The sequence below is a fragment of the Belonocnema kinseyi genome, chromosome 1, assembly GCF_010883055.1.
Source record: "Belonocnema kinseyi isolate 2016_QV_RU_SX_M_011 chromosome 1, B_treatae_v1, whole genome shotgun sequence".
Taxonomy (NCBI): domain Eukaryota; kingdom Metazoa; phylum Arthropoda; class Insecta; order Hymenoptera; family Cynipidae; genus Belonocnema; species Belonocnema kinseyi.
This window is the reverse complement of record NC_046657.1, coordinates 119,502,285-119,514,851: the sequence shown is the minus strand read 5'-3', so window position 1 is coordinate 119,514,851 and position 12,567 is coordinate 119,502,285. Positions and strand designations below refer to the sequence as shown.

Here is a 12,567-nt window from a genome sequence, read left to right as displayed (position 1 = left end):
AAACAGAAAAAAAACAAATCCACTCTCAACTTCGTTTATAAAATTTTGTCCTGAATTTTCCAAAACAAACTAATCCAAAATCAGTGCATTATAGCGTTCTATATATAATTTTGTACCTCGTTCTTCATTTCACTCTACTGTGAACCGCTAGTCGCTACGTCACAGCGACACATCTGGCGAAGGAGGATCGAAAACCCGACACGATCCCGAGCCGATATATAGACTTTCCGAGCCTAAGGCGGGCCGAGAGAAAACCGAGCATGGGTATCGGAATCCGGAGCCCAGCCCGAGACAAAATCGACGCGATCCCGACCCGATCACGAGACAGGATTGTATCGAAAGGCACCACTACCGGCAAGTCCAGAGCCGGAACGCTCACCTTCAGATTAATAGAAGCAGAAGTCGATGGTAATTTTTTTTAATCCATCAGATAAAAGGAAGTTCTAACTCTAAGCATCTGCAATTATAAACTCAGGAAAATTGTAATGGGGGATATTTCTGCATTTCACAACTTGATTCCTTCATTCTTAATGTCAGTGATATCGTCCACCAGGAAACAACTCTCGTCGAAAGCATAAGCTCCCATCTAACAATTACGATTGTAAAGACAAGCGTTTGGACTTAATAATACCAGAATGAAGGGAACATGCTACATACTTAGCGAAAAAAACCACAACAGGAGACAGGAAATTAAAAAAGTAACAAAAAATACAGCACTTTTGACGGACGACGAATTATATCCTGTCCATCTAAAAACTAAAGTTTCCAGGCAATTAACACGACAACAGGTCATACGGCTAAATAATCTTCCGTCATTTAAAATCAGATAATTTCTCAGAAAACTTTAAATAAGAATCCACCACTACCAAGAAGTATGTGACCAGAACGACAATCACTCCTCTATCACCAGCAAAAGATATGGTTAGAAAAAAAAAATATGTAGTAAAACTAATGTCGCCGGTCTCCAAGAATGTACAAAAAGCGTAAAAAAAGCTCGTTTAAGCTGCGATAACCCAAACTTACTCGTCCATTTTATAGTAACCGAAAAAAATACAGACCGCGCTGAACAAGCCTACGACACACGCCAATAGAGAACTGCGAAAAATTATACACAACTGAAGTATGCAAAGCTAAATTGAACACAATTGGACCACAAGAAAACGTGACAAAAACTTTTAGCTAACTTTTTAGAGTCGCGTGTAAACCAAGAGACGCTCGATGCTGACTAGAGCACTCCAGAAAGACCAAGTAGCAGAGGCTAGGAAAAAGAAAAATAGCAAGGAAAGAATACAACGACAAAATCAAACCCTCAGTAAATAATACACCCTGACAGGCGAACGTGCCAAATTCGAACATCGCGCCAAGCGAAAGATTAAAGATGCCCTGCCAAAAATGCGGAAAACCTGGTCATTTTGGATCCCAATATTTTTCACATACCCAGAATTTTCAGCAGGAGCAATTCCAATAACGACCATCCCACGTCAAAACAATTCTATAGGAAAACCAAGAGAGTTATTTAGATCGAGAAGAAATAACAACGCAGAAATACAGGAATAAAGTAACTACGAGAAGGAAGCAAAGTGTCTGAATTATTCTGAAAATTACAATCAAGATATGAAATAAGACGAAAATACGGATCAATATAAAAAATGGTTAGTAGATAGCGGAGCAGCTATCAGTAAAATTAAGAGAAACCATTTGCAGCCCGAACAAGAAACCTTTAAATTCTATAAGAAATTCACAAATACCCCATATATTATATAAAAAAACTCACTTGATAATCGATAAATATAAACTACCAATACATTTCGAATGCGACAAACTACCTGAAAATGCAATGAAAATCTGTAAAATCACTGAATCCGATGAATTAAATCAAGTAATTTCGATAGAAAATAAAAAGCAATTAATAAATAAATAAAAAAATAAAAAGCATTCTGAACCAAAAACACATTGAGGCAAAAATTAGAGAATGAATAAAGGAAATCGTGACTACATAAAATAATACTTAAATCTGGAAAAATTATCGACCTAAGATCACATAAACTACCCAAGAAACATAAGAAATTTTAACTTAATTAAAAAAGTGAATAATTGACAAGCTATAATAAGCGAGACCCATTCACCTTTTGGCTCCTCCCCACTATAGATGGTCCCTAAAAAAGGAGGACGCAGACCCTCCTCATGTGATAAACGATATCCTCGACCACTTAGGAAAAGAAAAGTTGTTCTCGGCATTAAACTTTAGTGCAGGATTCCACCAACTTCCCATGAAGGTAGAGTGCAAAAAATATATAGCATTCTCTACAATACAAGGTCATTTTTCATATAACTGGATGCCACCATTTAGTCTAAAAGCGCTCTCATTATATAACGGCCTATTTTTTTATTTATTATTTATTAATTTATTATTTATTTATTATTTATTATTCATTTATACAATAAAAATATTACAATTGAATTTAGAACTATATGAATGCGAGTACCTACATCCAGAGCTTGAGTACGTAGAAAGCATCACCACAAAAGGACTTAAGGAAAATACTATTAAGATCAAAGCAATCGAGGCATTCAAACACCTAAAAACACCTAAAGAAACACAGTCATGCGAGACCATCAATAATTGGATGGTACTTTGAAATTTATTAACTTCGCAATCAACACAATGAAGAATCCAACAACAGAATTTTCAACCTTCCAACTTTTGTTTATGTGCTTATGTTTATGATGTGTAATTAAAATAAATATTAATATTAAAGTCTTATTACCGCATACTTATTTTGATTATTACTTCAAACTTTAAAAAAGATATAATGGAGAAAAATGATCGAAATGTCCATTTACCTTAATGAGGTTCACTATTTGATAGTAGTTAAGTTAAACAAATTTGTGGTTAAACTTACTTCTTAGAGCAAGTTGATTTGATAAAATCTTCTTTTTTGCATCTCTCGCTTCGTTTCTGAAAAAAAACATATTTCGATTTTTCGACTTAAAAACTTGATTTTTTGAAACGGCTATAGCAAAGATTTTGATTTTATCAAGGATTGTCTTAAGACATCATAAATTCAAAATAAATACAAATTTTGTTGTTCGCACCTTTAGATTAAGTTCATTTTGACGTAACCTTGAATGAATCAATTCAATTCAATTCCATTAACACAATTCAAAAATAGCCATCAATATAACGTTTGAAAACAGCAATTGCTCAGAAGCCAATATAATGCGTTGCGACCCAAACGAAAACTGTAACTTAAATTTCAGGCGATTATTATTATGTCGTATGTGTCCAAGGGTAAAGCAAAGTTTCTGTTATATTACATTTCGGTGAAACAGGCAACAAATGCCGATTCGCTTAAATAAGTTTTGGGTTATGTGGCTATCCGGAACAATTAAGATGATGTCAAGTGATAATTCAAATGAATACAAATAGAAATGAGAGAAAATTACAGTCTGAAAAAATGATTGGTAATATTATTTAGGTAGAATAAAAACTATGCCACATTGCTAGTCTAAAGAATGTAAATTAGGGCAAAGTATAATTTGGAAACACAAGGACGATAAGAAATGGTAATTTGGTGTAAGGAAATTTCAGGAATACTAATCAGGAAAAATTAGGATTAGGTCAAATAGTAGTGGTGTACAAAATATTTACAAATCTGAGCCTGAACCCGACGGGTCGTCCAAGTAAAAATGCTTCGAATTGAGTTCGACTTAGTTATGTCTTGAGTTCATCTCCATGACTTCCATGTCTGGCTACGTCTCAAAACTAAGTCAAGGCATAGGCCTTCGTCTTACTTTTATGGCCACGACAGACGAAACAGCGTTTACTTGTCTCAAATCGAGCCTTGTTTTGGCTAAGAGGCCGTTTATTTGTCTCAAGACAAGCCTTGTCTTGGCTGAGATAGTCGAACCTTTTTTGGCTCATAAATGAGATTAAAATTGATAAATGAAAAATTTATAATGATTAAATTAGTTATCTTTTATTAAAAAATTTTAATCTGTAAATAAGTTGATTGAATATATATATATATAAATATATAAGATTGTTTGATCATTAATAAAGATTAACTTTTATGACAGTCAGAATGACCTGATTCAGCATGTCTTGATTGGGGGCAATTCAAGTCGAACTTAAGTCGAAGCATTTTTACTCGGACTGGTAGGCTTTTTTTCGATCCGAGTCGGAATGGATCGGGTTTCGTGTTCACAACGCGAGCTGAAAAACCAAATATCCGACCTGGCCCGAAAAATAGACCCGACCTGAGAACTCAAAAACTTCACCGGAGTCGAAACTGAAAGTACAACTCGCCTTTCAAGGGCATCTCATGGACTTGAAAATAATGAAGGGATTCAGGGCGCTTACACGAATTCACGAAATTAAGACAATTCACAGAATTTAGTGGAATTCATATATTTTATGATATTTGGTGGATTCAACATATTTAAAAATAATATACTAAACCGGAGTGTATTAGTTACTAAACCAGCCTGCTAGTCGCTGCATAAGTGAGAGTACTAAAACTAGAGGCCAACCCAAAAAGCAGAGTGGTCCTCTTAGACGTTCAGCGCTAGAGTAATCGTTTTAGACTTTTAGACGATCGCTTCAAGATAGGGTTTTTAACATGCAGATTTCGAGTTTTACTTTTAGTTCGGTTTCTGGTCATGCTTGCGGGTTTTCAGCCCGGGCGAGTTTTTGGTCGGTAACGAAGTCATTTTGCACATCAGTACCAATTAGAAATTCGCAAAAAATGAGGTGAATCCCTGACAACTACAGTTTGCGATAAGAGCTGCTCTTCTGCAATTCTCAATGCGAAAATATTCTTTAAGGCAAAATTTGGATATCTACTTTCTCCACTAAAATGGCATAAATTTAATTTAGTATTTGAAAGACGGCTATGCTGATTTACAATTTTTGTTTTTGGATACGTTTCAGAAGAGTCATTATGAAAGAATAGTTTTGGTGCAAACATATTGTAGAGTCTTTGAGAGAAATTAGGCACACAGCATATTTTGAAACGATGGAAAAAAGAAAATTGTATGTTTTTATTGGGAATGTCAGTCGACCCTTGCGCCACCTGCTGCCGGAAATGGAACTAGAAAGTACGCTTTTAAAGATGAATTTGTATTTTGCATAAAAGTGTTTTTACTATTGTTTTATTTAAATTCAAAACAAGAACTAAATACTAAAAACAAATCTCCATAAAAAAACAACTCGTTTTGATAGAATTTCCGTCTTTTGCAATGAAGAAACACATTTTGTTCTAAAATGTTTTCAAATAAAACAAACAATCATTTCACTGTTTCATGTAAGTTTCAATGCAATGGAAGCCTGAATAAACTCTAATTAATGCATGTAACGACAAATTTTACCCAGATAATGTAAAGAATACGAATTATAGATTAATAGAATTGAAATACAAATTCGAACCTAAACATAGATTTTTAAATAGTAAATATTTCATTAATAAATTAATAAAAATTTACTTTGAATTCATTTTCGCTTCAAAATAATTCCATTTGTGCTTATAATCTGTTGAAAATCACAATAAATACATACTACAATAATTTTTTTCTTTTTTGTTAGAAAAATATTCCTGTCAAAAAATTTGTTTTTTCACTATGTAAGATAAGTATTCCATCTGAAACCCTTTGTTTTTAATAAAGACTTAATTTTAGTATCCAATAAATACTTTAAAATCCACAACAATATTCTTTTCAGTTCAAATTTTTGTCTCCAGGTGAAGTACCGTAATTTAACTATTCCTAATTGATAAAGTATCGAAGATCATAATTTAGTATTCTAAATCTTCAGAATATATTGAAATGATTAAATCTTGCAACATTACATAAAAAAACGTTAGCGCTATAAGTATTTCACGGAGCAAGAGATATTAAATATTTAAAAGTTTAATTTATATTACAAATAATACAAAAATAATAATTTGTTTATTTTTAACTTACGTTTAAATTTTAGTGTTGAATATAGCTGGGCTCATTTCTTATCGTTCCATTATACTATACCGAATTATTATATTGTATACTTTTTATTCTATAATTTTAATATTGTTTAGAATGTAAAATGACGCCAGACTTTAACAGCATACGTGACACGCCAGACGAAGTGCAACACCCATAAATTAATTGAATTTCTAATAATGACGCACTTAAGGGCATGTGATACTTAGAAAATTGTCGATTTTATCAGTTTTAGGTTCCGACGGCCTTTTTTCTTTAATAATCAATATTTTGTCTTAAAAATTTGGGACATGATAGCGACCATGCTAACGGACGTCCCCGCACACCTTATTTGTGTTTTTTTTCTTCAAAAAATTTTTTGATATTGCTAACAACGTGTGTACATTTGGAGGTTATGTATGTTACAATTCTCCTGTGCGTTACTTCCAAACTACACAATATTTTTGGCCGAAAACTTTGGACTTGCAAATAAACATAGCAACTAATCTCCCGGAACTAACCCTTTTTGCAGGCAATCAAAAAAGTTTATTTCATAAATAATTTCCAGATTATCGGAAAGGCAGAGATGAAAAACAATGTAACCTCCAAAATAATACATATGCATAAAATTTTTATTTAGCACAATACATTTTTTTGTTATTATCCCTTAAAAAAGAGTCCAGGGACGTCCGTTATGATATTTTATAGCATCTCCGAATTCAGTTTTTAAAAATTTTTATTTTGGTGGAAAAAAAGCCGGGGAAACTGTAAGTATCAAATGCCCTTAAAAAATGGGTCTATGTCACACGATGTATTCAGTGATAATGCGAACCTCACGCTATAAAATAAACACATCAAAATCACATTTGAATCATAATTTACGGGATATTTGATTAAAATTCCACCACTGTAGTCATCTTAGTTACTAGTACAGAATCACCATAAAATCAAACGCAACAGTGAAGGTCTCTCTCAAAGAGTTGGGTCCACCGTAACTGCCATCGAAGATGTATGATGCACTAGGTATTCAACACTGACTTGTACAGACCATTGCACAGTACACACACGCGCCTACTTCAGATGTGAATTTCTGTACTATCGCTATCGACGACGATAACTTTGGAGAAACTTTGCTCTTTGGTTTACTCATGCAGAAAATCTCCTCCTTTCTAATAAGTAAACTAATGCGTAACTTTATGCTTGCGCCAAAGTGAAGCCTCGTTAGTGACGAAAAAAAAAGCTAGAGAAAATTTCGATAGAATTAATAATAATCATGCTTCTATGCTGAACAAAGAAAGTAAATACGTTTTAAGAACGCTGTAGTTATTACAGTGCTACATAGTAAAAAGAAGGACCTAACATTTGAAAGTGTATAAAGCACATGGAAATGACTAGCAAATATCAATTGCACAGTGAAAAATGTTTTCCAAATAGCGCAAAACGCTATTCTCACATAGTAAATATAATTTTTTGAAAACGAAGTAGAATGTTCTATGTAGAATTGTACTTCATAACAAGAAATATATTATTTCTTAACATGTAAGAACGTACTTTTCTCGGTCAGTACACTGAGAAAACTGTTTGGCTGAAACAACAAAAATTGTGTTGGCTCAACAAAATAATTTTGTTGCTCTTCGTGCAACAAGACTATTTTGCTGAGCCAACAAAATTTGTTTGTTGAGACCTTTTGTTGGCCAAACAAAATTGTTTTGTTAGCATAACCAAATTTTTTTGTTGAGGCAACAAAATTCTTTTGTCACCCCAATACAATATTTTGTTGATTTAACAAAATTTATTTGTTAACCTAAAAAAATACTTTTGCAAGATCAACCCAATTATTTTTTTGTCGCAAATAAATTATTTTTCTGTATACACAAAATAGTTTTGTCGGCTCTATTAAATATGTTTTGGTCAAAAACAAACTTTTTGTACTCTAAAAACCTGAATCATTCGATGTTAAATTGGAGATCCTTTTTTCCTTTAAGACGATGTAATCCCGTAACTTTCTTTTAAATTTTATTTGTATTCAAAGCACTTCCTTTGCCAATAGTTTTTCAACGAAAGTACTCTCAGGCGTGAGAGCCACAAACGTATCTTTATCAATGCCATGCTCTACGAAAAGAAATAAAAATTGTTTACACTCTACGATAAATGGACAATTAAATTATTTTATTTACGATGTATCAAGTATCAAAATTTTAAAATGTGCATTTACATTAACATTTTAGATTATGATTTGGATGCTTACTTTCGAAGGTGTCGATGAGACAGTGCAGGCCCCACTCCTTCAGAATTAGACGGGTCGTGTTATCCATAATTTTTATTCACTCAGATGAGTTTAAAAGGCACGTTTGACGTTACCGGAATACGCCACTCCACCGATATTATCCGCCCGCTATCGTGGAAATTAATTTGTGCACGTGGTCCCACTGAACGAGTGCGCATGCGTGATTGCATCTTTCATTGGCCTGACTAAATAGTTTTATTGACTCAACAAAAATTTGTTTGGGACAACAAAATAAGGCTTAACAAAATAATTTTGTGTTAAGAACCAAATAGCAAGTAATTCCTGTAAACGCAGGTAACAAGTATTATCTAACATTGTATATTTTTCCTTTTATAGGCTTCTTACTGTGTCTATTCCATATGGTACTTTTCTCCTTTCGCATGGTGAAATGTTCTCGCAGTAGCAAGTACCAGACCTTTTCACACAGTATATTTCAACGACTTCAATTTTCTCGCATGTTACTCTTTACGAGTGTGTCATGTTCATACCACTAAAATCTGAGTTGATTGTATCCTGGTTATTTAGTAAAAATATTTTCTAATGCTCTACCACGCCATTTATCCAAAGGGATGCTTCAGTTGGCATCTAGCTTTACTGAAGTGTTTGTCCTGTTGCTTGTATCATTTCTTGAAAAACTGCTTTTTCAAAAGAAAATATGTGACAAAGAAATTGGATCTGCTTATAGTCAGTGACTCAGTGTGATTGATTCTCAGATGAGAGTAACAGAGTACCTGACTGTACTTAATGTCCTATTTTTAAATAGTTTTACTCCAAAGCATCGTGCGTTTTCGTTACGAAAATAAGCATAGAGAAGAAAAAGTCTCTTCCCATGTAGAAATAAGTCGAGTTCATATTTGCTACACTTTCCTGATTAGGCACCATCTTAAAATCAATCGTCGACTTATATATTTAAGGCGTTGTTGTGCCTTTCTGATGTTCACGGACCATAGAAGATATTCCCTCTTTCTCTCCTCTGAAACCACGAATCATTTTCATCATGCTTACCTACTGAAGTAAATGGGTACGTTATAGTAATGAAGTCTACCAAGTTTTGGTAATTAAAAAGAAATCGATGACGCTCACTTTTACGAACACATTCAAGCCTTCGAAATAGTGCATGAAGATAAAAGTACATGGATGTGTTTCGTCTGGAGTAAATTCTCTTAAAGGACAGTGACGGATATTTAATTAATTCACTTTTAATCAGAGCGATGTATAAGTTTATAGTTGATTGGTTGGTGTGATATAATGATATTTTATGATTTAGGCGATTAGATTTGAATGTTTTTAGGTGTTATGTCATTTTACTAATATAAAATACAAATATAAATGTAAACAAAGTGTATTGAATTCCGTAAAGTATATTAATATTTCATAGTGAAATAATAATAAATTTTACTTTTAAAAATAGTACGAATTACCATGTATCTCATTGAAATAAGCTACTTCTAACTATTAAAGCACTAGAAGTAGATTTGTGAAGTAACTGAAAGTACGTATAAATTAGGGTTTATTTTGCCATTCGACATGGTCAAAAGTAGCATGTAGTTTAGCTCATTCCACTGTTTCACATAGTTGAAAGTGCCATGAATCTCGGTATATGAAAGTCTTCAATTTACTAGTAAGTTCTGCAAAAAGAACCATTTAGCACATGAGACGTTACTAGGACCCAACGTCTCTTTCACTGTCCCGTCGATTCAAAAGTATCATGTGGCCCGGTAAGCATAGGTACCTAGCAGCATCGAATGTACCTTTTGCCCATTCAAAAGTACCATGTAAGAAGGGTATAGTTCATTAGAAAGGTGGTACAATTTACTGATATACCTGCTATTTATCACATGGATGGAATAGAACTTTTACCTTTTTGGGAGATAGCGAAAAATATTTCCGACACACAGTAAACTTAACTGAAAAGGCCTATACGCTATAAATCCGCCATGTTTTCAAGGAAGTTCTCCTCGAAATCCAGGCAAAATTAACGGTTGATTTTTCTTTGTGATTTAACATCTAAAGATGGTATATTCGTATTAACAGATAAGAAGCAGGTAGCAATAAAGATTATATATAAATTTTTAAGCTATAATTACACCGAGAAAACAAACAAAGGTTAAAATTTTTACAGGTAAATATTTAAACGGTTAAAAATGCAACGTATTGCAACGAAAGTTTGACCGTGGCGGGAATAGTTCTGACTTCATCTACTGCGCCACGTCGAAGTGGGCAAATTGGAGTAGAACATATAGAACCGGTAACAGAAAGCATAAATAATAAAGGAGTATTCTTATTTATATATCTTGTCTTAATTACATTAGACATTTGGCAACGAATTAAAACTTGTTAAATGGCACTCACATTAACTTCCAAATTAAAAAGATATGTATGTGTTCTCTGGGTTGAAGGTAGATATTCAAGAAAAACCACTCGCTTAAAGAATTTTAGTATAGGCACACATTATCATAAATGCAATATCCCTTTTTGTTCTAAATACATATGTTCTTCTTGTATTGCAAAAAAAAAGATTATTTAAAAAATTTGTAATGATACACAAAAACGCTGGTGTTAAATTTGTTGAAGCTTAAATTCCATTGGTCTCACAATATGAATTTTTTGGCTTATATTTATTCCTATAAACGTAGTTGCACATATGCACATCTACGGAAACTTATAATTTTGAGACTGAATTTTAGCTCATTTTAACAGTGCGTACTAATCTCATAGAATAAAATTATTACTTCGTCATGCAACTTGCAAATCTTAGGTTAGACATGACCATCGGCATTTAAACTAAAGCCGGGATGTATAGAAAAATTCATGACCGTCTACATGTACAATTAAGAGGGGTTCCACTTTGCTGGGACGAAATCCGGCTATTTTTTTGGGAATATTTTTTAAGGAAAGTATAAAAGATAGGAGGCTGAAATTTTCCACAATTGTTTGTCCATGTTTATTGTAGTACTGGAAAATTTGTTGGGTCGTTACATAAAAAAAGGGGGAGGAGGGCACCGATCAATGGCGTGTGGTCGGCGGCAACTTTTCCCGCTGGTAGAAGATCGGTCGGCCGTAGAACAAATCTGAAAAAAAAAATTAAAATATTTTCTTAAGCGCACAAAGTATACTAGAATGAAGAAAAAAAATGAGGAAGTTATAAGATTTTGAAACAAAAAATGATTTTTTCACGTTTTTTTTGCTACTAATTATTTTTTTAAACAAACAATTTTCAATATTCTTTTGTGATTGTAGTTTACTTGCGCGAACACCTTCTGAGAACATGTCAAAAAAGTTTCATAGCGATTGCTCAATTTTTGCGCCTTGTGGGACTTCCACCAACACGGAAAACGTGGTTTTGAGAAAAACGCGTTCAAAGTTTTTCAGAAAAAACGCAAAAAATTACGTTGAACGTTTGCGCTATAATTACACATATTCATCATTTCGTATGTTTTTGGTGTCGCTGATTTCAAATCTGCCACCAAATTTGCAAAATTCATTTGTTTAAACAATTTTTATAAACAATTTTTTAAAACAAGTCACCATTTTTGAATGATGCATATGCTTTCCATGGCTTTCGATATCACTTATTTCAAATCTGGTACTATTTTTGCAATAAAAAATTATTTAAACAATTTATTTTATAAAAAGTATTGCAAAATCACTTTTCCAAGATGCATATGATTTTCATAGTTAAAGCGGTCAGAAATCACGAATTTTACATCAGATTTACAACAATTATTTGTTTAAACAAAGTTCAGAAAATGGGAACAATTTTTATAAAGAATCTTGTTAAACAAATTACAATTTTTAATGATGCATATGCTTTCCATTCCTTTCGATATCACTGATTTTAATTCTGGTACTATTTTTGCAATAAAAATTTATTTAAACAATGTATTTAATAAAAACTATTGCAAAATTACTTATTTCCAATATTCATTTGATTTTCATAGTTCAATCACTCAGAAATCACAAATTTGACATCAGATTTACAACAATCATTTGTTTAAATAAAGTTCAGAAAATGAGCGTACTTACGCCTAGTCAGATATGCTAGGTCCATACAAGCCACAGCTTCCTCATTCATGTGTAAAACAAGCCTAAAATCGGAACCGTTTTCGCCGCCGCAGAGCACCCGGCCGCTGGAGCTCAGCGCGTTTGACACCGCTCCATTCAACGACCCATAACTTTAGAAATTTTTGATATTTTGATTAAAAATGTTCCAGGTATATTTTTTAAACATATACAGTCTGTCAAGTTAAAGCGTGGGTGGCTTTACTCGCAGTCGGTAAGGTGTATCGACATGATTTTGGTGTCAAAATATTAAGAAGAGCTCC

General features: G+C 33.1%; 1 protein-coding gene across 1 annotated transcript in view; it reads left to right on the top strand.

Annotated features, from left to right (window-relative positions):
- Positions 1–260: 260 nt before the first annotated feature.
- The window catches only part of LOC117179838 (hemicentin-1-like), a gene marked incomplete at its 3' end in the record, with an annotated part of 137,787 nt that continues 125,480 nt past the window's right edge, over positions 261–12,567 (top strand). Inside the window, exon 1 of the mRNA XM_033371989.1 lies at positions 261–408. Coding sequence (XP_033227880.1) covers positions 261–408 — 148 coding nt within the window. The remainder of the gene's footprint in view (positions 409–12,567) is intronic.